Consider the following 25,000-nt stretch of genomic DNA (forward strand, 5'->3'; position numbering starts at 1 on the left):
ATTCAGCTTGTGTTCACACTACAGCACACAAGTCTGTGCTGCATGTACAGTGTAATACAGAGACAATAACTGTGTGTTACTGGGACATTACCAATGGTATCTGTGTGTGTGGGGGGGAGGGGGGAAATACTATAGGACTCTATGGCTGTGAACTCTTGAGGTTGGTGGAGAGTGAGCAGTTTTTTTTATGCTTCATTGAGTGTCGTGTTCAGCAAAATTAAAAGCATTTGAGCAGCGCTGTACATTAAGAAACACAGAACATTTTATGATGTGTATTCCTTTGTACGTGACCAAATGTTTCTAAGCTAAAATCTGTGATACATGGCAGTGTTTCAGTAAGTGTCAATATATATAACAAAGACAGACTCGGTGGTACAGAAGTAAAATTAAAAGGCAATACTTATGACTGAGGGGAAGTCTTTTGCGACCGAAAGGGCATTAATTAGGATAGAACGGCAACATCTGTGATTACCACGTTAAATTACTCTACGTCATTTATTAATAGAATTCATTTTGGAATACAGTTTAAGGATGGGACACATGTAAGATTCAACAGTCTGGACTACACTCAGTCACACTGAGTACAGTTGAAGTTCCTGATGAACCTTACAGGACAGGGGTCAACTGTGGGTATTTTGGGCTCTATGGCTTGTGGATCGGCTGCAGGTTAGGTTATTAAACAGGCTATTTGGGTGACTTAACTTTTGGACTAAGGGGCAGGTTGCTTTATTTAGGGTTTTTCTTTAATGAGCAGTTTAGAGGGAGGGGGTGTGTGTGTGTGTGGGGGGGGGGGGGGGGGGCTACAGCTGAGGTATAGGGGGCAGGTTTAGGGAGTCCAGTGCAGTGTGGTAGAGCTCTCTCAGGGTCCTAAGCAACAGCAATCGACAGAACATCTGGTTAAATAGATGAGGCAACGGCTCCTGCAGAAAGAGAGGGGAGGGGGGAGGTAGATAAAAAAAAATGGTATAAGAGAGGAGAAGTGAGTTCATGCAAGATACAGATTTTACACTGAGAGATAGAGAGAAAGAGAGAGAGAGAGAGAGAGAGATGGGGAGAGCAGAGCAGGAGGTTAATGTTAAACAGTGTGAACTCTGTGTGAACTGCGTTAATCAGATCAATCATTTGTCCATGCTGTTACACTCACACATAAAACTGGGGCTAGTACTAATCTCCATGTCCACACATGTCCACACACACCCTCACACACATACACACACACACATAATCAAACAAACAAACAACATACTGTTGAGCATGATTTAATCAAAGTTGGCATGTACCATGCGCCCATTCATTTGGTATATACCATCTATCACACATACACATTCATTCCAAACCACCAGTTCACACACACACACTTATACAAAACTACACAGACTGATTACAAAGATAAGGTCTTACCCCAAGAACATGAACCCTGTTGTAGTAGGAGCTGAAGTCTTTACTGAGAGACACCAAGAATCTGCAAACCTGGCAGAGACAGTACACACACACATACACACACACATACATATGTGCGCGCGCACGCACACACACACCTCATATAATTATATAAGATATTACACAGATATAACATATGGCTTACACAGACATTCACGTGAGACAGTGAATGTCCAAGGTCTATGACTTATAACAACATGAGGTGCGACTGGGAATGTGACACTTTCAATTCCCTCAGTCGGGAACAAACCAGAAGTCATGTGACTTACTGTAACCACTGCTTGGTTTTGTCCACATTTCATGTATGAGCTTGGTAATCTCTTTTAAAAAACCCTTAGATTTTACTGATAAAACTTTTTTAGGTCATACATTTTTTTAATACCAAAACTGACAATGTGATAACAATTTCTTTTTTAACCACTAAGTCATTATAATTGATATAGTGTCAGTTATGGCCTCTAGTCTATGCACTGCGGGAAAACCAGAGTATACTTGGTCTCTGAAATGAGAACTATATCTTATCAAGTTCTGGGTTAAGAAATGTTCTGCATTTATAAATTATGCTGTGCAGAATTTTTGAAGAATTTCTCCGCTTAAAATTGTGTCACAGAACCAGGCGTAAACAACGGTGGCACTGTCGATAAAAACCAGCAGCGGTTTTTTAAAGTAGATTTTCTTAAGATACTAGATGAACACAGTGTTTCATTTAAAGCATGGTTAGAGCTGACCCAAAATTCAGGAAAAATGTGTGTCACGTCACAGCATGTACTTATGACAATATCATACATTGTGAACGCTACACGTTGACAAAGAGAGGAGAATTGTTGCAACTATCTGTGCTCTCCCTTGTGTAATATAAAGAATCATTCCCCTCACTTGTTCTGTTTTTGGGTTAACTCTTGCTCCTCCTCCCTCAAGCTCCAGCACCTGCCCTGATTGGTCCAACAGTTCAGAGAATGGAATGAGGTAATTGAAGAGAAGAAGCCACTCCCCCTGGAGGATAACAGCAGTAATGAATAGAACAACCCATAACATAACCTGCTGACCCAGCGACATCTGAAACCTTGCTTAGTGTCAACAACCAAACGTTCTAAATATCTGAAGATGTTTATACACAGTATTCAGTAAGTCTTCATAGAAAGTCTACATATTAAGAGGTAGACCTGCACATTTATTCTGACACATACATAGCGTAAGGACACCTTCACGTTCTGCGCACTCCTTAAACAGCTTAACTGACAAAAATCAAATTGCATTTATTTTCATGTAATGATTCAGCACTTTCATAATAGTATCACGTGTTTTCACATCCAGACCACAGCACTCTGACTGTACATTTATGAAAACTAATGTCAACTTAAAAAGTTACTCTTTCACAGTTTCAGTATACCTCTTCTTTCAGCGCAGAGAAGTCCAGCTCTGAGCCATCAGGGATTTCTGGGTAAAGTCCTAAAGGGGGAAAAAAAATTGAGATGCGTTTCACTTTTTGGATTTATTTGTCTCGCTTCAGTAGAGGAAATCCACATGAGCTGTGTGTGTGTGTGTGTGTCAGCTCAGTTCACTTGACTTTATTTTTCCTGTCAGGAACGGTTTGCATGGTTGGCGGAGCAAACATGACACACTATAAATGAGATGTCATCAGTTAGAGAGACTTCACAAATAAAAAAGACTCTGAAGGTTAAAACATTACTGAATTACACATTGGTCAATATTACCAGTTGAGTTAAAAATCCTCTGTGTGTGTGTGTGTGTGTGTGTGTGTGAGTGTGTGAGCGTGTGTGCATGCTCACCCTGCTCTACTCCTTTCTCATAGCTGTTAAAAAGTGTGTGTAGCCTTGCACAGTTATACATAACAAAGACTCCACCCCTCGGACCCTTTGTAGACACGCCCCCTTCTCTTTGCACATCAAGAGTGACCTGAGAGAGAGCAAATGTCAATCATGTCGGACTCAAGTTAATGGAACGCATTCATCCACATACACTCAACTTTCTCACAAACAAACAACTGCAAATACACACATCCAAAAAAGGGTTATCTGGCTCACTTGCACAAACATCCATGTGCGCAGATGAACACTAACACACCCATAAGCACAGAAAATTCTGGAAAATGTGAAGACATTTGCTCAATTCAATTTGAAACGCACATATTCGCGTGCAGACTCACAAACAAATACACTCACTGGACTTGTGTGGGCAGTGGACAGCAGCTCAAACCTCACTGTTGCTGAGGTCATGACCCTGATGATGTCATCCCAGGTCTGTCCTGAAAATGCAGAGGAGAGCAAATCTAAGCTGACAGCTCACCTTTCACTTGGCTAAGCCTCTAGTCTATGTACAGTAAAACATGCAGACACACACACACACACACACACACACACACACACACACTTACCTTCAACCTGGTCCCCATACTTCATTTCTGAGGCTTCCTTCATCTGGGCTCTTCTTAACCTGCGTCCACACAGAGGGAACTCTCATGTACTACATACAACAAGACAGTGGTCTCAATGATACGCTGCAAAGACTGGACATACCAGAACATTTACCAACACGACGTCATCATCGTTTTGTACATGTTTCATATCGCATCCCTATAAGTAATCGCTTTGTTACATTATTATGGAACTTTAAAGCATTAGAGCTCTTAACCTAAACCAGGTCTCTAAATGACCAGAGAATGACCCTGTATCTGTAGAATGAGATTACAAATGCATTAATGCATGTAGAGTTGTAGTAATACACATGATGTAGGACACGTCTACAGAATGGCTGCGTTCTAGGATCTTACTGGAGGTACTGGGCGGAACTCAGCTGGGCTCCTGGAGTCTTTACAGGTCCACAAACAACAAACCTCTGAGAAGGAGAGAGAGAGAGAGAGAGAGAGAGAGAGAGAGAGAGAGGGGAAAAAAGAAACAGAAAAAGGAGACTTCACTGATTCCTCATTTTTTGCATCATCTCCTAATGTTAATTAATGACTGTAGTAAGCCATGATCGTAGTAGCAAGATATGTGTGTGTTTGTGTGTGTGTGTGTGTGTCTGTCTGTAGAGTGCAGTGCTGGGTCATACCTGTGTTGCCATAGCACCACTGGCCCTCCACAGCATGGCCGTCTGCTGCTGACGGAATTCATCCTGACAAGACGTGACATGTATCACTGTTGCCTTGGAGACCTAAAAAGAACAGAAACTTCCAGATGGAGATCTAGTTCCACAAAATAAAATTAAAAAAAAAAAACCATCGACTCGTTGGAACACTTCTATTGACTAGTGTGTGACAAATATCTTAGTATGAGTGATGAGAGGAGCACAAAAGTACAGGTAGCTCATACTATGCTATGCGTGACTGTATGGGTTAGAGGGGCAATTGCAGAAGGTGAGTTTTATTATGAGAGCGACTGAATTGCCCATACTAAGATTTTGGCCAGTGCTTATGTTGTGCGTCATTCGCTTTGTTCCAAAAGAGGTTCTTGCAACACAAACCAGATAAAAAAAAACAACCCTTTTGAAGAAGTCAAAACCTACTGGCCGCTACATGTGGGAATCAAAGGCAGTTCTCTCTTTTTCTGGGATTCCCTGAAGTGTAAATGACCTTTACAGTTTCAAAACGTGAGAGCGCTTCGTGGGTTTGAAGAGGAACAAATAACTCCAAATCTAAGAGCTGCGTCTAATATTGTGTAAGAACGGGTTCTCTGTCGTATAGTATCATGTTAGTGGCTTTGTGACTTATAGAACCAGTGCAGTTTAAAACATAATGGGGGGGGGGGTGTTCCAGTATTTTCAGTGATGTGGGGGCCAACTGCATATGATTGGGTGTGATACTGTGATGTAGGTAACACTCACTGGCAACTCTGCTGTAGCTCTGTCAAGGTGTGCCAGGTGAGAAATGCTATCCTTCTGCACTACAGAGAGAAGTGAGAACAGAGACAGCAAAAAATGGGAGAGGGAAGGAGAAAGATGGAGAGAAAGATACTTTATATAGCACAGAGACACTTTCGGGATGTTTAAAAAACAAAAAAAACCTAAAACAAAGTTGGAAATAATACAAGATATAAATTCACTGCAGATGACAACACGGTAGGTTTTAAACTGACGTGCACACCCCACACCAAGGCTTTCCAACAATGTCTCACCTGTACAGGTACCCAGGCTGGGGTCATAACCATGAAGTTCTGTCTCTTGTACCACTCTTTTCAGATTTATCTTCACCTCCTCTGTCTTGCATCTCCCATCTCCCTCTATCTCTTCTCTTTTACTGGTTCTGTTCCCTCTTTCTGACTCTGTCTCTCTAAAAGGGGAATTCTCAAGAGCTTTCTTGATCTTTTCTTGTCTCTCCTCATTAGTCCAGCTGCCCGGCACCGTTGGCCAATCAATGCCAAGCATTTGGAGGAAGATTATGATGTCACTCTCCTCAGGCAACACAGGGCAGAAGGACACAAAATACCTGTGGGGTAAAACAGGAGATATAAAGATACAAACAACACAAACAAACATAAACAAACACACACACACACAAACAGAGGACACTCCACTCACCCTTGTCTCCTGAGCAGCGCCCCCAAGTGGTCAGCAATGAGTATAGTGCGTAGTTGTCCAAGAGTGAATGTGTCTGGCGAGGGAAGGGTAAATCTGGGGTGCAGGGAAGGACAGTTAAGTAGCACATGGCCCTGTCTCTGAGCCCCAGGCCTCAGGTATGTAGACATCCCACATAACACTTTCTTAAAGGCAGCTGGACGGTCAACACGCACCCGCAAGCCGTCTGCCATCACTTCTCCTCCAGCCACAGGCAACACACCACTCCCATGCAGAGATAACACTCTGCTCAGCACAACTGAAGGAACCTGCACACACAAACACACAGACACCCACAGACACGTACACACACACACACACACGTGGACGGGGGATACACAAAATGAGCTTATGTGGTGCTGGATGCGCGTGTAAATAGTAAAGAGAACAACACAGTGCATTGTGGTAGCCCCCAAGCTTGATTTTGTTTAGTGTGGCCAAAATATCCACGGACGGTGAGGGGTTAATAGCTTTTGCCGCAGGGTTCGAATGTTTTGTCAATAATGGCAATGTCAAAGACCGCGTATCGCTCCATCTATGGTTTTACACTGATCCACGGCAAAACCACGACCGCAAGCGTGACACCAAACTATCAAAGCGCCTGCCGCGTCCCATCAACGGCAGCGTGTCAAGCCATGCGTTCAAAACCCAAATGATAGTGTGATTACGCACTGATGCAAAAAGAAAAAAAAAACAATGAGCACCGATAGTATATGTACTGACCTGTCCATCTGCATAAAGCGTAGTTAAAACCGTGTTAGGTGACAAAAAGTCGCGATTTCTAAGATTTTTTGCGCTGCTTTCCTTGAACCAAAGCTTTTCCGGCTCGTTCGCGACCCTCTCGCCGCTATCGGAATGCGTAACGTCGGCTTCATTTTCAGGTTCTCCCCGTAGAGCTGAGCTCAATGCTTTGACGGTGGATGCAATTCGAAAAGGTGATACTTCCGTATTATCCATTATGAAACTCACAACAGTGACATCCTCCCTGCAAAGCCGCCAACTGTTATTATCTGTGTCTGCAAAGGGGTCTGGACAGACCACAACCCCTACGTTTTCCGCTGACCGCTGCTCTTTATTGATCAGCAATCTGTTGTGAACAGCTGCGTGTCCCCCCTGCGGAACCCAAAGAGCGTGCTACTGTTTGCATAGCAACTATTTCATTGTAACACAGGAAAAGAGGAGAATTGACCTTCTCTGGCAATAACGAAGCCATGTTGTGTGTGGCAGAATGCACGGACACAGTCCACAGCAGAAGTATACGGGAAAGCAAGTGAAAGAGAAAGTAACATGCGGTCAGTGAGTTGAAATAAGTCTTTGAGGTTACATTTAAAGTTAAAGTTAAATGTAACATTTTACTTAGATCATTGGAAAGTTCATTTCCCGACTTTATGGAAATGTCGTCTAATTAGAATAGATTAAGATTGAAAGCGTACATTCGACATAACTACGATACCGTCATGTGACGCCCACGTTATTTTTTTAACCGCATGCTGACCAGTCTGTTAAATGATTAATGTTTCATCCTTCCGTGAGAGCGCTCAAGTTTATTTTGTAATCATTCATCGATTGGGCGTGGGATATTGTATTTTAAGTGCAATCTTGCTTTGCTTGTCTGCTTTCAGTTTCAAGTTGCTGAGCACTGTTTAAGAGAAGCCGTTTCAAATGCGCTTCAGTATCTAATCCCGCTGGCTGAACCAGTTTTAACCAACGGATAAGTTGTATTTCTCCTTTGCTCACCGTTGTGTGCATTATAATCTCAATTTCTTAATGTTCACCTCTTCCAAGCAGATTTCATTGACAGTCACTCTGTATCTCCATTTTTCTACGTCAGGATGAATACAGGTCCTGAACTTCATTGCACGGTTTATCAGCAAGAAAAAAAAAGGCACAGCCTTTTATAACTGCTCTTGAAATCCAGTCAACTGATAGTGACAGATTGATTAAAATCAGATATCCTCACTACATCTAAACCTACAATTTGTCTTATCCAAGACGGTTTCATCCAGATTCCTAGATGAAAAGGATTGTGTGTGGGGATCATGTGATATGTGTTGCATGGTAAGAGAAAACAAAGGCCAGCAAATTCGTTTCAAGAGTTTTATTATGTGATATTACAAACTCAAAGTTCATATAAGAACAACAGACAGACAGTCTTGGATTTCTTTCATTCTTTTTTTTTCAGTGAACACTCAGAAAGCCGTGAAGACCTAGATGTCATTCTTGGCTGACACGAAATTCCCGGTGGCGTATTGTATTTCTTGCGATCCGGGAGAAAACGTGTCATTCCAGAGCAACATCAGACTAACATCTTCTCATTTTGGGGCTCGAAACTATAAACACAGTTATAAGTAACATTATCAAAATAAATAAAGAAATAATCCTCCACAAAACGAACACATCCAGCACTCAAACATATTTTTTACCTTTCAACCACACACACACGCACACACAGACACAAGTGCTTTTGAGCGGGCTTTTTATACGCTATCCTGTAAGAAGGGATAGAAACGGAATCCACATCCAGCTGTTTGTCAGAATCACAGCTGCATTATGGGTTCCGTTACCACCCCAACCACTGATCTCAGTTCAGTCATTCTCATTGTCTTCCAATGCAGTTTGACTGAGCTGAAGTGCAACTGTTACGGGTTTGTACTGCATTATCAAAAGCCTGTTTCAGAGGCCCCATATAAAGAATGAACCTTGTTTATGTATCTTGGTCCATCTGCAGTTAGAAGTCTTGAAAAACCTGTTCCCTATCTGGATAAAGGAGAAGAGAGAGGAGGAGAGAAAAAGGTTAACCTAAGGTAAGGGAACGTAAGATGAAAGGGCAGATTAAAAAAAAAGAGAGAGAGACTGAAAGAGTAAAAAAAAAGAAAAGAAAATGAAGACAGATGAAAAGGAGGGACAAAAGCAGCAGATAAAGAGAGAGCCTCATTTGTAAAACTTTGCAGTGGCGGTATCCACAGGCTTTCCCATCATGAGTTTTCATTCTTCAAAGAGGAAAGAAAAGCAGCAAAAAAGACAGAAAGCAGCTAAAAGCTTTCAGTGGAATGGGGTTTTCTTTTTTTCCCGCTCACTTCATTACTCTATAATGATTTGCTTTCCTGAGAAGAAAGAAAAAAAAAAAAGAAGGGCTAAAAGGAATGGAGGAGAGGAGAGGGAGGGATGAGGGAGTGAATCTACAAAAACGAAAGAGAAATGCCTCATTTGAGAGCGAGAGAGTGGGGCGAGAAACGCTTGAAAAAGAAAGAGGCGAAACAGAACCGGTTTAAAACTTGATAGACTCAACCGTCCAAAAAATATATCCACCAAAAAAAAAAAAAAAAAAGGTACAGAAAAACAATTTAGAGTCAGAAAGTGGATCTTACCTTCTCGTTTCATCTTCTGGACTCTTTCTCCTCTTAGTCCTTCCTCCTCCTCGTTTTTCTGAGTCTGCATGCGAGTGTGTGAGACTATTTATCATGACTAACTTCCTCCTCCATGAGCTACAAAAACTATTTTCACTTTCACTTCTTCACGGTGTCTGACCGCAGCTCCTCCCTCTTTGCCTCACAATATTCTCAAATTACAATGTCTTTCAAGGCTTTCTACCATTTCATTTCTAATACTCTTTTTAATTATTAGACAACGCCATCTGGACTCAGTACATTAATTCTTAGGATTTCAAAGCGCACCTGTAATGGAGATATTTACCGTAGTGATAGGGAGATCAGTTTCAGGAGACAGCCACGCGCTAATAGGTGCCATTGATCATCTTCTGGGTTAATCAGCATGATCTAGGTTCTCATAAGTAATAAAACCCAAATGGTCCGCAGCTGTTCCAGAATCCGTTAAGAGTCATGTTTCAGTCAATGAAGGCCTCCTGTCTGCAAATCCGCAGGTGAAATGCGTTTTAAGTAGGGTGTGCTTAATGCGCTTGGAAAGTCCGGTGGTTTTGGAGGTGTATGGCTGGTTCCCCTGAGACAGACAAGCCAAATGCGGAAGAGTGTCTGACCAATGTATCTGTACCCAGCAAGTACCCAGGTTTGGTTCTCATACCTCTTTATCAATGCCCAAGAGATAAGGTACTAAAGTTCAGACCAGTGGCTGGCCTTGACTGTCCTTCTCCGACATGCGCACGCACACACTCACACAGACAGACAGGACAGACAGAGATTTTGTCTGATCTGATCCTAAAACCATGTTGAAATTCTTCTCATACCAGCAGAAAAACAGTTCCTCATTTAAAAAAAATGCCTAATGTGTTCTATTATGTATGATCATTGACCAAAATGCCACTCTAAGATTTTTAGTGGTTAGCTGTGTGTTTCTGTAGACTTTGGGTTCAGACCAAGAAAGAGAAGCACAAACGATTTGTGGAAAAAAAGGGAACAATTTTTATTCTTTGATTTCTTGGTAATCGACTTGAAATGTCAATGAGACACGTCTTTTAAACAAGGAAGGCATTAGATATACATTTAAGAAAAAAAAAAAAAACAAAACAAACACTCCATGACCTTCAGGACAAATCACACACATACACACAGTTTCTCTCCGTGTGAAGAGGGAAACTTAGTGGGAAGACGAGAACAAACAGAATTTGAGGTTTTTCAGTGTGTGCCAGTGTTTGTATGCTGTGTAGTGAGACAGTACATGGATGTGTGAATGCTCCTGTATTTGTGTGTATTTGTATGTGTGTGTGTGTGTGTCTGTGTGTGTGTGTGTGTGTGTGTGTGTGTGTGTGTGTGTGCATGAACGTATGCATCCACAAATGACGCTGGGACTCCTCAGAACAGACGCTTCTCATAACTAAATGCAAAGAGAGAGAACAAAAAAAAGAGAAAACATTACAGATGAACACAATGAACATGGAGTAACTGATAATGTATCAGTGTTCGTAGGCGTTAGGATGTGTTTACATGCTTTTTGAGATTTGTACGTCGAAGATATGCGTTGTGTTCAAGTGTATTTCTTAGGTATATACAAATGTGTGTGTGTGTGTGCGTGTACCTGTGCAAACTGTGCACTCCGCCCTCCATCTGAGCAGACATGGTTCTCTTCTCAAACTTCAGGTCTCCAGAATACATCATAGCCCTACAGGCAGAGAAAGTTTCAGAGGGATTTACACACTGAACGGAGCTCCAAAAACGCTAATTCATTCACTTACACATTGGAAAGAGGCATTAGAACGGCAAATAAATGCTGTTATTGGCATCTACCCTGGCAACATATGCATAGCGAGGGTTACGCAGGCATGGGTGGGTGTATGTGTATGAGTGTGTGCACTTGTGGCTGTAGCAGGGTATTACAATGTGTGTATTATACGAGAGTCTAAAAAAAGGCTGCTAAAACTTGTACTTTAGCACATGTACATATATATTTGCACATGTACATATATATTCCCCTATATATCTCCTTATATTACCCCTTTATTTACCTTTTATTGTTCTTTCATTATTATTATTTAACTGCTACACTTTGCAAGTTGAGCTGGCCCCGAGCCCAAAAATTTCATTGCTGATAATGATGTCCAAACTGTTATCGAGTAAATGACAATAAAACTTGAAACTTTAAAATATGTTTAGTTGACTAAGATGGATGGTCTGTGTGTGTGTGTGTGTGTGTGTGTGTGTGTGTGTGTGTGTGTGTTCGTAAGTGAGTGAGAGTGTGTGTGTGTACCTAAGCTGAGTGAGGCTTTTGGCCCCTATGTCCTGACAGGAATGCTGGATGCCAGCAAGCAGGTATGGAACAAATTTGTGGATGGAGCCCTTGTCCTGTACGGCCCCCGATACTCCTTGTGCTACCTTTATCTTATCACTCTCACTGAGAGAGAGAGAGAGAGAGAGAGAGAGAGTCAGAGAGATGGGGGGGGGGGGGGGGGGAACGGAGTTTGTCAGATTTGGACCAAACCATAAGAACGGTACACTTTTTGTGTATTGGACATGCTGACTACTTGACTTACTTGGACTGTGTAAGCATGCATTTCTAAGGCTCTTAATTTGACTAGTTGTGGGTGTGTGTGCGTGCGCTCTACCTGAAGTATCTTGTCTGGGAGCCCAGGTTCTTATCCATGGCATCCAGGGAACCCATGCCTCTGTACTTCTTCAGTCTGATCCCGTCTGAGAAGAAATACTCACCCGGAGCTTCGCTGGTGGCGGCCAGCAAAGAGCCCATCATAACTGACAGAGCAAAACAGGACAGTTAGAGAATGAAGACACGGAGAGACATTCTCATGTGAAACACGAGGACCACGCGTCAAGTCTGTATCAAAGACATCATGTTAAAAGCATCTTTTAATGCAATGCGATTTAGTTGTTCAGAGATTACATGGTATGAATTTAGGGTAAAAATCTGCCTTTCTGTAAGGACGCGTGTGTGAGTACATTTATGATCTAATGTAATAATGTGCCCTTATGGGAGTCGACGATTAAACTGCAGGCTTTACAGCCTTGATCCTATATAAATGAATATGTATAAATGTATATAGTCGCCTACATAATATGTGAACAGCTCCTTTGTGTGTGTGTGTGTGTGTCTTACCTGTTGAAGCTCCAAGTGCCAGGGCTTTAGCAATGTGGCCTACAGTCTGAATGCCCCCATCAGCAATGACTGGCACACCAAAACGACGGGCGTATTCTGACACCTTATACACGGCAGTGGCCTGAGGTCGCCCACAAGCTAACACTGTGTGTATGCATGTATGAGAGAGAGAGAAAGAGAAAGAGAGAGAGAGCAGTTTCAAATATTGTATGTACACTTAATCCCTCTTCTCATACATACATATATATATATATAGTCAGAAACAAATACATACTCATATACATTCAATACATGTACACACAAACAGTGGGACTTCCAGATACATACAACAACAGAAACTCATGCAGAGGAACAGGTCAGAGGAAAGGTAGCATCTTTTTAGGTAGTTTAGTTCATTATAATCAATATAAATTGGCCATTAGCTCTTTATCTTTTTTGAGGACTGTGCATTAAGCTTAAAATGTTAGAATTTGCCAGAAAAAGAGAGTGATGATAAAAAATACGCTTTGAATAAAAAAAAAGTTTATTTTGTGTGGTGACTGATCTGAAATGATTTTCACTATTCCCAAAAGCAATGAAGGAAAAAAAATGCAACTATGACATCAGCAAGCAGTAATGTATCCCATGACCACTAGGGGGCAGACAATCAAAAAACGAAATGAATGACAAAACGGCCTACAGAGAGAGAGAGAATTAGAAAGAAGGGAAAAATCCTCCTATGTACCTGCCTCTTTGATTTCATGTCCACACAGAGACATTTTGATTTTCCCTTTTTTTTGTCCAAACATTTAAAAAAAAAAAAATCGACATCCAGTTCAAGTGATATGAAATTATTTTTGTGGCGAACGTTTAATGATGAAGGGAGATTAAAATTTCATATCACAGTTGTAAAGTTGCACAACGTGAAGACCCCGGCCAGTGCTCTGATCTCATTCAAATTTTAAATTTCAGCGTTCTCTCAATTTGTATGTATTTCCTTTTTCTCTCAACATTTGACAGCCAAAGCAACAAAATTAACCAGTAAAGAACAAATTGTTTCCTCATACATTATTCTGAATGACTGAGGCCCTCTTAGGTTTGTGCAGTTTATATGGAGAAGCGTGAAGGGCATTCCCAAGAGCACCAAACATGCTCTCTGTGGCAGTGCGCTGCACGCTCGCTGGGGGGGGGGGTTATGGGTAATGTAGTTTTTTTCCCCCCTAGTCAAAAGTCGTGCTACGGACCATGACTGACAGGTTAGTCAGACAATGACAAGCATCCAAAACCCCCAAAACCCCAAAAACCAGCAACTACTTCTACTAATGCAGAGCCGTTAACCAACCAGTAGTGCAGCAGGCTGTGGAGGGAGGTAGGCACAGTGTGGTAGTGAAGCCAATGGGTACCCTGCACAAGGATTTGGGGCGGGGGGGAGAGGGACTTACTGGAGTATCCTGTTACAGTAGTTGGGGTTTTGGGGCTGTGGAGCTTTATAGCAGGAGGTACACTGAGAGGAGCTAAAGAAGGGGGGGATTGAGAAAGAGAGAGAGAGTGAGGAGAGAGGACAGGTGGCCAGGGAGTGAAAAAAAAACAAAACAAAAAACAAATTGAGTACAGGAGGGGGGAAAAAAAGGTGATAGGTAGCAAAGGAAAGAGGTGATGGAAAAAAAAAAAGACCAGGGTGAGGAGGGATACAGAGAGGAGGATGAGGAGCGATGAGGCAGAGAGGGAGAAAAGAATTTAAAAAAAAAAAGAAAAGTGAGATGAGGTGAACAGATAAAACATACAGGTGTTAAGAAAAGGAAAGAGGGAGTGATGGAGAGAAGCAAAGGGTGACACGCAGAGGACGAGAGGAAAAGAGAGAGAGAGAGAGAGGGAGGTGACAAATGTGAGTAACATGAGGAGCGAGAGAATAAAAAAAAAAGAGAAAGGACGAGGACAGACAGGGGACAAAGACGTGGTGAAGAGTTGAAAGAGAGAAAGAAAGGAAAAAAAAAAAAACAGGGGGAGAGAGTGAGGGACGGAGAGTGACAGAAAAGAACAAACAGACCTTCTCGCTGCAGAAAAAATCGTCTGAATACCTCTCTTGGTTACACCCTTTTACTATAGCAATGACGCACATAAAACCACTCTAGAGTTGACAACCTTGATCTCAGTCCTCTGGTTTACAATATTAAAACAGTCATTGCTGTAAGTGCTTTTTATGAGAGAGTAATCTCATTTTTCCCCCAAGTGCACTAAGCTACACAAAAAACACCATAAAACCACAGAAACCCACAGATAAAACTCTAAACCTTCATATATATATATATAACTAAAATGTGCGATAACTCACCGGTTATAGGTTTTTAGAAAAGTTGTGCAGGGTGGTTGTTTTGTTTCCATGGGCGACAAAAGCTGCCCGTAAAGGGTGTGTTTATTTCACAACGCTAACGGACTGAGACACTGGCGGGGTTCGGGGCGGATTTTTGCGATTGGTCGATTGGGCTGCCTCGTGGTTTTCTGATAGGCTATCGGGTAAGGTGCGGGGGGGAGGGTTTGCGACTGGTTGGAGGGAGGTGCAGAGCGTGCAAACTGACCTTCCTGCGTGATGCAGATGGATCCGCTGCCCATGCCCACTCTGAGGGCATCCGCACCAGCGTCAATCAGATTTTTCGCCTGGGCGGCTGTCACCACTGAAACAAACAAGTGTGTATGTGTGTGAGACTTATTCACACTCAGTCAGTCAAAGAATGTTAAGTGTGTTTTTGTGTGTTGGAGGGAGGAGGGAATACATTAAAGTAACACGAGATATTGTGTCTCTGTGTTAAGAGAGCCCCAACATCTTGGGGCTCTAAACAGACCCAGAGTAAGAGACCGGTATTTATGTGACACAGTATCTATGTGATAGAGTGTGTGTGTGTGTGTGTGGGAGAAAGACGTAAGTGTGTGTGTGTGTGTGTGTGTGTGTGTCAAAGATACTAACCATTGCCTCCTATAACCTGTAGGTTGGGGTATTTCTCTTTTATGTATTTGATCATATTGATCTGGAAGATAGAGTTCCCCTGAGATGAGTCCTGAAAGAGAGACAGAAGACAGAAAGAGTGAGACAGAGAAAAGAAAAAGGTAGAAAGAATGCAAAAAAAAAAAGAAAAAAAAAGAAACCGGGGGGGGGGGTTGGGCAATTAACTTGGTCCCTTTCTCATACACACATATCATACCCTTTATCTCATTATAATTGCAAACACATGGACAAACGCACTCACCAGTACAACCACATCCACTCCGCTCTGCACCAGTAGATCCAGTCTGTACTTGTCATCCGTGTGTGTACCGATGGCGGCGCCACACAGCAGCTGTTTGCGTGAGTCTTTAGACGCCAGAGGAAAGTCACGGTTCTTCTTCAGATCAGTCCGTGCGATGATGGCCACCAGGCAGCCTTCCTCATTCACGATAGGCAGCTTACCTAAAAACACGACACACACAGCTAGTCACACGCCGTACTGGCATGGACTCTTCTCCAACACATTTTTTGTATTTATTAAAGGGTGTGCATGGGAGGGGAATTGTTGTATGGTCTGTGTGGTTATGTTTAAAATATTCAGATCTTCAACTACATATACTGCTGCTCTTTGATTCGCCCATACTTTACCTTTCTTGCTTCTCTGAAGGATTTCATTGGCTTCTTTTAGTGTCACTCCAGCAGGGGCCACAACAAGATCCTCCCGCTTTGTCATCACCTGTGAAAGAAAGGAGGAAAGAAAGAAAGAAAGAAAGAAAGAAAGAAAGAAAGAAAGAAAGAAAGAAAGAAAGAAAGAAAGAAAATGAAGGATGAGAGAAGAGACACAGTCAGTCATGTCCTGACTTGAATAAGTAAATATGTTTACTTTGATTATTACACGGCCAACCCTGTGACAGGCCCCACCCACCTCACTCAGTGGCAGGTCATGCTCCTCCTCTTTGAGGAAGTCGATGTCTCTGGAGGAGATGATGCCCACAAGGCGTCCGCCCATGTGCCCGTTGTCTGTGATGGGAATGCCACAGAAACCATGGCGGGCCTTGGCCTGGAACACATCTCGCACGCGCTCATTTGGACTCATGACTACAGGGTCCGTAATAAAACCCTGCTCGTACCTCTGCAGGGGCGGAGGGGGAGGGATTGAGGGCGCAGGGGAGGAATAAGTGATGAAAGGGTGGACAGGGTAGAAAAAGGGAAAATCTATTAGGCCTAGCTTTTCTAAACGGTATCAAAATAGCATACAACAAAGAGATGGAGGAGGAGGACAGGAGAAGAGCACGCAAGGACATTTCAAGGACATGGGCGACGCACATTAGCAACTACAGAGCAAGGAGCTCTGGGAAAGGGAGGGAACAAACAGCATGAATCAGACTTGAGATGAGAGACGGATGAAGTGAAATAAAGAGAGGAAAAAAAGAACGGCAAAAGACCTCAGAAGATAAGGCAGAGAGAGATTACCTTGACCTTGCGGACTTCGTTGGCCTGAAATTCTGGGGTGCAGTTATGATGGATGAAACCAATTCCTCCAGTCAGCTAAAGCAAACACAGAATCAAGCCCACACTTTCAACTGACAGCGTTTGTCTGTGTGTTTCACTTCTACAAACACATCTTACAAATACTTGTGTGTGTGTAAGTATCTGTGTAAGTGTGTCTGTGTTGCATTTGTATCCGGTCTAGACAACTTCTTAATGGCTACATGCTTGGTTTGTATTCTGCCCATCTTGGACGTGGCTTTGGATAAAAGCATCTGCTAAATGAATAATTATAAATGTAATCGTGTGTGTGTGTGTGCATGTGTATGGGTACATACATGTGATAACCTGTCTGTCAAATGCTCTCTTACCGCCATGGCGATGGCCATCCCCGACTCGGTAACAGTATCCATGGGGGAGGACACCAGAGGGGTCTTCATCGTGATCTGTTTGGTCAGTGCAGATGTCAGGTCCTGCAAAGAGAACCAATAAATGAAGAGATCCAAAAACCCATTTTATCCAGAAACGAATCCTCTGAAATTTTCACCACCATCCAAAGTTACTGCTGCGCTAACAACTGTAGACCTTTATAAGAATAAATGACACGTCAAAGCCCTAACATAAACTCCTATAGTCTCAAACGGATGTGAGGTACAAATAATCCATATCTCGAAATCAATTGTTGAGTAGCAATTCCATTATCTTCTGCAGAATCAGAAGCACAGTTCCACTTACCACCTGGTCTGCGGTGAAATCAATGTACCCAGGGAGAATAAGAAAGTCACTGTGAGAGAAACAGAACGAGTGATGAGTTGTGGAGAGATCCGAGAGAGAGGGAAGTCAGAGCACAGCATCATCATCAATGTGCAACTTCGCACTATTTTGATAAGACGTAGTTTTTCATTTTTCCACATACTTTTAACTATCACACTCACTCATATACATTTCTCTCTCACACACACACACACACGCGCACACACACACTCTGATAATCCTTTCTATTGAGCCCTGCTTTAGATTTTCTGTAAGAGAGTAAAGGATTTCAGATTTTGCATGAAAGTGAAGATTAGTTATGCCACTTTGTCAAAGTCTTTCTGTCTTTGTCGCTGTATGTGTATTTCGTCACTGCTGACATACTGATTTGTGTAGGTCAGTGTTGTAACACTGTAACTTGACCACAAACACATTCCATGGGTTCTCTCAATTTTGCAACATACTTTGAACTTGTGGCATATAGACAGATATTTCTAGAAAGTGAGTACTTATAATAGTATGCACCTGACTCCTAGTAATGAGTTTTCACAACCTTTGTGTCATTGCTTCAAGCAAAGGTCTTGAAGAAACAAGTGTATCTTAAGGACAATAAAACGTGTTTGTGCCACACGCCTTGATGTCAAAACAAGACCCTACGTTGCTATCAAGTGTGTGGCGGCTATATTTGTACTGAGCTCCATGAATAGACAAACAAGTATTTTAAGATATTACAAAACCCATTCGGCCTGCCAGCGAACACAGTCTTGGTGGTGTGCTTTGACCGATCTTGAAATAAGGGAGACATTCCTGTACTTGGTTGACAGTTATAACAAAGTGTCTACTAAATATGGAAGATGTGTATTGTTCTGTTTACAAGACATTTCATGCCCAGAAATGACATTTAGCTCTACCATCAACCCACATTAAGTTAAATGAGGCCGCGTATGAGTTCTCAGTTTTGGAAAATGGCCCGTTTTTGGAATTTGTCCCTTGTATTAGGTAAGTGTCTTTCGCTAGCAACGACAAATGGCAGTTGGTAAGTTGCCTGGCTGCTCTTTTGATGAGCCACGAACAAATATAATTTTGCTGACTTGAATGACGACTACTTGGAAGCGACTGCCTATAGCCTTAGGTGATCTGTAGGGCTACTGCTCAACCATGTGAAGGCAGACAGAATTATAACCATGGAGAGCTCCATAAACTTCTTATCTCGCATAACAAACAAAAAGCTGATATTGCTTCAAAAATAAATCATTCGGAAGATCAAAGTCAAAGGGGACAGTGAGGTCGAAATACTGGGTCCAAGACAGATTAACAAAACACGAATTGTGGCATTACTTGTAAGTGAGGCCATCCCCGCCGCCGAAGAGTTGCTGTCCCGTGAGACCATCATCAGGTACGTATCCTGTTTGACCGCTGATTAAATAGTCCGCCATGGTGAGAAAACACCAATACAGTCCGACACTCTCGTGAGACAAAGTATGAAAGCAACCTTTGCTTTATCCTCACTGCGGCAGCCTGATAGGTTCTCCTCTTTGGCTGCAGCCCGAAACAGTCACCAGACCGCTGCTGCCACCCTGCGTAGACGCGTAATAGGCTCGTAGTATTGTTCCCTTTTATGTCGGCCTTTTGAATATTTGGATTTGTCAACCAAGTTAATGAGTTCTATCCTTACTTTACCTAATGACACTACTCTAAGACGCCTTTGAGCCGTACTGCTCCATGAACAGCACGTGTCACAGTATGGTGCAAACTGTCTTTCCGCGCGTATATATAAACTTTCTTTCCTGCGTCATTTCCGCCTGTAGTCCTGCCTCCACGTTCATTTTCGAAGTCTGTGATATTTGTACCCATAGGAGGGCGCGGTGATGTTTTCATGTGGGCGCCGCTAGACTCTTCATATCGGCTGGAGACACGCGCAGACGCGTGGGGAGGGGGCTCCATTTAATTTTATCTCGCGCATACGACGTTGCCTATATTTGGCCCTCATGGACTGCGCTTGATTTGCAAAGTGAGGGCTATGGGCATAGTAGCGGTTTATGGCCTGTTGCATAGAATACTTAAGAGATATTAAACAGTAAAATAAACTGCACAGTGTTTATCAATGAGATTATGGTGAATGTTGATGTGTAGTCCATCATATTTTATCCCAAAAGGTTACATAATAAAGATTTAAATTGCTCTTTTAAAGGGTGCATAGGCCTTTGATATTTTGAGTTTTTAAAATTTGGCTTCTGGGTAATTGTGATTGTCCCTGTGTTTAAAACGTTTCTTAACCCATGCTGTGTTGGCAGCTGGCAAAGAAATGAGAATGTCTTCACCCATTAAGAGCAAATTTATGTAATCACTGCTGTGATATTTGGGTTTTATTAAGTGATAAACAGTCCCACAACAGCAAACAAACCACTACAAATTGTCGATACTGGTTAATTAATCAGTTATAACTGATTAACCTCTTAATACAAGTACTATAACATTACACTCTGGTTTTTGAAGTCTGTAAGGATAACGAAAGACAGGGTGGGCACTTAGAAATATCAGTTGAGAAACAGGAGTTTAATTTATCGACAGTGGAGGGTGAATCTAGCAATTCACAGAAATGACATCATAAGAGAGCAACCAGAAGCCTTGTTTGCAGGAAACAAGCACATGGGCTTTTTAATGCCTTTTTACCTGCATTGCTCCTGTCGGTGCGTGAGGAGAACAGGGCAAAGGCTCTCTCATCTGACCACTGATTCCCATATAGGTGGGGTCTGTTCAGTAGACTAGTGCCCATTTTCAGTGGATGTGACGAGGCTTTTATGATCTTTGACCTGACCATGGTATTTCTCTCTGAGGTTCTCAATGAACTGCTCTGGAATGAAACCATCAGTTTATACCCAGGACTGAAATTTGCAGTCAGCCGGGTCAAAATTACTAATGTTTTTTTTTTACTTTCCTCTTCAGCTAAAGCACAAACATCAGAGCAGACGATTACACGCTTTTAACCACATTTCACCTGCGGTGGTAATGTCATTTCCTCAGATTTTGGTGCCAACGACAGCTTTATTACCACTCCTCAAAACACTTTACCAAGCTGAGAACTTCAGTGACGATCACTCCTAAACCACTGAGTCACTGAACTCTCTCCATCAGACCCCAGACTCAACCTAAACCAACATCTTTGCCCACAACCCTTTGCACTTAGGAATACCAACCGTTTGATTATATGAACGACCGCATATACATGGAAGCAACTGTTTTCAGTACACTTCACATTCCTAATTTACTCATGTGTTTCCCTCATACCTAACAGAAAAGACAATTTGACTCTCTATGTTTTGATCTATCATATGAAAAGCTACGATAACTGTAAACCCCATCTCAACATCAGTAAATAAGGCCTCGTATACGATTCTGCCATATTTACCTTTAAAAATGATTTTAAAAAACAACACAGGGTAAAGACACCCCTCTGGCTCCCCCAACCCCACCTCAACTCCGTCGTGTGCCAAAGCGAGGTTTAAGTCACGTTGCATTGGTGACGGGCTGTAATAAGACTGTTCATTGAAGATAACAAACAGGGTCGATTTAACATTGACCCATGGAAAGCTCCAGGCAAACTGCTTGCAATTTAAATGGAGTAAGATAGGTCAGTCATAGATATGCGTTGATCGTATATAAAGCTTAAATGTTTAGACTGACAGAGAAGTTATGGAAGTTGTAGCCGTTGTATGTTTTCGTATGCATGTAAATGAAGTGAGAAAGGACAACACGGACACGGAATGAGCACAGGAAGCCACGGCTGGTTTAAAAACTTTCTCTCAGTAACTCTATTTCTGTATTAATGTACAACCGTTGAAAATTACAGCATTTTTTTTTTTCGTTTTTTTTTTTTTTAAACGATCTAACTATCAACAGCCATTTTCAAGGAAAAAAAAAACAACAACAAAAAAACTCAATGTGAGAAGAAAGAAAGCAGGAAGGGCTGGAAGGAGAAAGCAGTGATGAAAGGAATTGGGGGGGGGGGGGGTAGGAGAGGCAGATCAAATTTGTGTTTCTGAGGAGTGTGCGAGCGTGAGTGTGCATTTGTTGTGTGGTGTGGCGTGGTGTGTGTGTGTGTGTGTGTCCAGGCGTGCCTGTACTCCCTCTTTCGCTGCTGTAGTGTGTGTGTGAATGTGGATTCTGTTGTCAGCGGATGACTATGCTAAGGAGGCGTGAGAGGGGTGTGCTGGGGTCAGGGATACAATCGTGCTATTCTGAGACCCTGCAGCCGAGAGAAAACAAAAGAGAGAGAGAGAGAGAGAGAGAGAGAGAGAGTGGGAGTAAGGGACGGGTAAAAGGGGGTAAAGGGACGTGAGGGAGATGAAAAATCGGTGGAACTTGGAGATGGAATAGGTGAGAGGTTTGGGGAGGGGGAGAAAGAAAGACTAAACTGAGAAAGGAAATGAAGCGAAGAGGGGAAGAACTGGAAACAGATGGGAGTATCTTTGGAGAAATGGATGGATAGAGGGATGGAGAAAAGAGAGATGCCACTGCTGCTGCTGCTGCTGCTGCTGCTGCTGGTGTGTGGGACGGAGGCTCAGGTGTCGTGGAAATCTTTCAGCAGTGTGCGTCTCCTCTGCTCCGCAATGTGCATCTGATTCTCTAGATCCTACGAAAAAAAAAAAAGAGAGCGAGAGAGAGAGAGAGAGACAGATAATGAGAAAGACAGCTCACAAGATAGGTCCAAAAAACCCCCCCAAAACAACAACCTCCCAAAATAATAGGTTTGGCTTCCTTTTCACTGTTAAGGATCAGCCATTTCTCTCTCTCTCTCTCGTACCCCTCTGTCACTAGCACTCAGCTCGCCCTCTCCCACTCCTCTCTCGTAGCTGTCTGCTCTCTCCACCTTCCACGACAGATTCTCAATCTCCGCCTCCAGCTGGGCCTGCTGATACTCAAACTGTACACACAGGACAAACTGTTACTAACATCAGATCAACATTACATAAATCCATGGTAACACACACACAGATGTCTGATAACATCTGTTAACACTTGATCCAGGTAAAAACACATTAACAATATCAAATTCTAATTAAACACCTGACCGCGCAGATAAAAGACTGAAATCTCTTCTCACCAGTTTTTTGCGGGGTCCAGATTCCATATAGTAGGCGTAGGGGTAAGTGTACTGCAGTGTATAGCGACACTGTGGAAGAGACAGGGAATAATGAGGTCACAATATGCGGAATGCGCGTGTTTACATTCGGCCAATCACGGCATTCCTAAACAATGATGCGAGAGGAAGGTGGGGGTTGGACGAATGAGGAAAACCTTACGTACCTTGGCCAGTAGCTTGGCGGCATTCTGTAGATACTGCCAGTCAATCCAGGTCCCCAGATTATTCATCACACGCTCCTGAATCTTCTCCTGGATACGCTGGTACGTTTGAGCCTCCAACTGCAGACTCTTATTGTGGTTCTCCCACTACACACACACACACACACACACACACACACGTTTGTGAATGCAGATTTTAATCTTGACAAGGTGCCAGATGTACCGAATAAACAATGTCAAACAATTCTTAAAGCTATTAACCAGTAGTCCACACTGACAAAAAAAATCATTACTTTTTTCCCCCCTCATCTCTGCCAGCATATATCTCTCTGTTAGCTCTTTAAATGCAAACAGACATGACAGATGATGTGTCCATCTTCGCAGGCCCACTCCACTCAGGGAAAAGTTCCTCAGAATCTACAAGAACTATACCAGCTGTACCTCAGGTTCTCTATCTCAGCACATCTGTTGGTGTGAGTTTAACAGTTAGCATGTTTACAGGTGTTTGGTTTACATATCGAGTGTTTTCTTTGAGTTATATGTGACCAGCGTCTCATCGTTTGGAGTAAACTTGTTATTTCAGCAAAGTCCCTGGCCAGCGCCAATGTGTTTTTGTGTCCTGTACTCTGAGGGTATCGTAGCTACCTGCTGGCTTTTCTGTGTGTGATGTCTAGACTGGAGGTGTATCTTCAATGCCTCTCTGGTCTATAAGTTGCTTATCCTATAAAAGCAGAGGAGGACCTCCCTGTGGGTGTGTCTACATGTGTCTGTGTGTCTGTACGTCTGTGTCTGTGTGAATGTGTGTGTGTGTGTGTGTGTGTGTGTATCTGTGTGTCTCACCCTCTCGAAGTAGAAGAGGTATTTTTTCAGCGCCTCCCTGGCTTGGGCCTGCTGGCTCTGGTTGACGATGTCAGGATTCTCCTTATAGCGGCTGCATTCATAGTACTCACTGCCATGTGTCTTCCAGTCTCCCAGACACATCCAGCAGAAATCTACACACACACACATATGCGTACATGAACGCGCACGCATGTACACACACACACAAGCACAGACTTTTGTTACACAAATCCAACTAAGGCTTTCAACCATCTTTATGTTACACACAACACCACCCACAATTTTGACATTATGTCTCAGAAATGGAGGTGGACACAAAAACACCAAAAGATCCCTACTGTGTGAAATGAAATATCTATAACTGCAACAGTGAAATCAATATATATATATATATATATAAAACCACAAAACCTTACCGTGTTTACACTTGGAGCATTGCTGAGAAAAAGAAAGAAAAACGACAGAGAGAAAGAGAGAGAGGACACTGCTTAGGACACTGGAGACTCAATGACTGGAAATCAATATCTTTATGAAATTAATAGCTCCAAAACCCTTGAGCGTAAATGTTGTTCATTTCAGAGGATCAGAGCAACACAAGTTTAATGTAATCTGATGTCACAGCTGTTTTTCCACTGAGATGCAACTGCATATTTTATCGCAGGCTTTTAAGGAAAGTACACTCAGAAGTGGACATAGGCAGTCAATTAGAACCCAGCCTTGAATGCCCTCTACTCACCATGTGATTACACCCTCCGTTCTTCTCAATGCAGATATTGCACTTAGGACACTGAGAACAGAGATAGCTGGGTCAGTCCAAAGAGTTCAAAGAGCCAAACAACACGTATCTGTATGTGACTAAGGCTATTAGACTGAAAGTGTGGGTGCAGTGTAAACACTCAGGAAAATTAATCAGCGTAAATATATCCTTATCTTACTGGTTGTGTGCCGATCTGGACTGTTTTCATTGGTTATCTGGACTCTGTGTGTGCGTGTGTGTGTGTGTGCGTGCGCGCGCGTCTCACATCTTTAGTGTGTGCGCTGATGTAGTTAGCCGTCTCGGAGTCGTCTGCACATTTGGTCAGCCACTTCCGGATGGTTCCGCAGTCTGTTGGGGCGTGGTACATCTGT

At 42.7% G+C, this 25,000-nt stretch overlaps 3 protein-coding genes across 6 annotated transcripts in view; all 3 read right to left on the minus strand.

The window, feature by feature from the left end:
- Nucleotides 1–800: 800 nt before the first annotated feature.
- Nucleotides 801–7,060, minus strand: dalrd3 (DALR anticodon binding domain containing 3). Its single transcript, XM_030784880.1, has 13 exons — nt 6,733–7,060; nt 5,974–6,278; nt 5,571–5,881; nt 5,281–5,339; nt 4,510–4,611; nt 4,232–4,296; nt 3,836–3,894; nt 3,624–3,706; nt 3,231–3,357; nt 2,831–2,889; nt 2,317–2,433; nt 1,402–1,470; nt 801–920 (listed from the first exon to the last, which is right to left on the minus strand). The coding sequence occupies exons 1-13, from the start codon at nt 6,964–6,966 to the stop codon at nt 801–803; spliced, it is 1,710 nt and encodes a 569-aa protein (XP_030640740.1). The 5' UTR covers nt 6,967–7,060.
- A 3,301-nt stretch (nt 7,061–10,361) lies between these two features.
- impdh2 (IMP (inosine 5'-monophosphate) dehydrogenase 2) lies at nt 10,362–19,445 on the minus strand. 4 transcript variants are annotated; one of them, XM_030784466.1, is made up of 14 exons: nt 19,067–19,445; nt 17,711–17,759; nt 17,347–17,448; nt 16,976–17,035; nt 16,413–16,619; nt 16,136–16,223; nt 15,750–15,949; nt 15,470–15,560; nt 15,084–15,179; nt 12,529–12,672; nt 12,023–12,167; nt 11,668–11,811; nt 10,999–11,082; nt 10,362–10,797 (listed from the first exon to the last, which is right to left on the minus strand). In XM_030784466.1, exons 1-14 carry the CDS (start codon nt 19,162–19,164, stop codon nt 10,776–10,778), a joined length of 1,530 nt encoding a protein of 509 aa, XP_030640326.1. In that variant the 5' UTR covers nt 19,165–19,445; the 3' UTR covers nt 10,362–10,775. The 4 variants fall into 4 exon arrangements, with proteins under 4 accessions (XP_030640326.1, XP_030640325.1, XP_030640328.1 ...); XM_030784465.1 differs by having other exon boundaries at nt 16,961–17,035; XM_030784468.1 differs by lacking the exon at nt 16,976–17,035.
- Nucleotides 19,446–21,719: 2,274 nt separating this feature from the next.
- Nucleotides 21,720–25,000, minus strand: part of arih2 (ariadne homolog 2 (Drosophila)) — a 9,858-nt gene continuing 6,577 nt past the window's right edge. The window contains exons 8-15 of the mRNA XM_030784574.1: nt 24,895–25,000; nt 24,609–24,659; nt 24,289–24,310; nt 23,873–24,024; nt 23,036–23,179; nt 22,833–22,901; nt 22,533–22,652; nt 21,720–22,361 (exon numbers count right to left, since the gene is read on the minus strand). The exon at nt 24,895–25,000 is cut by the window's right edge and continues 12 nt beyond it. Of these exons, the coding sequence (XP_030640434.1) occupies nt 22,290–22,361; nt 22,533–22,652; nt 22,833–22,901; nt 23,036–23,179; nt 23,873–24,024; nt 24,289–24,310; nt 24,609–24,659; nt 24,895–25,000 (736 nt within the window). The 3' untranslated portion in view covers nt 21,720–22,289. The remainder of the gene's footprint in view (nt 22,362–22,532; nt 22,653–22,832; nt 22,902–23,035; nt 23,180–23,872; nt 24,025–24,288; nt 24,311–24,608; nt 24,660–24,894) is intronic.

The sequence above is a fragment of the Chanos chanos genome, chromosome 9 (genome assembly GCF_902362185.1).
Source record: "Chanos chanos chromosome 9, fChaCha1.1, whole genome shotgun sequence".
NCBI classification, from domain to species: Eukaryota; Metazoa; Chordata; class Actinopteri; order Gonorynchiformes; family Chanidae; genus Chanos; species Chanos chanos.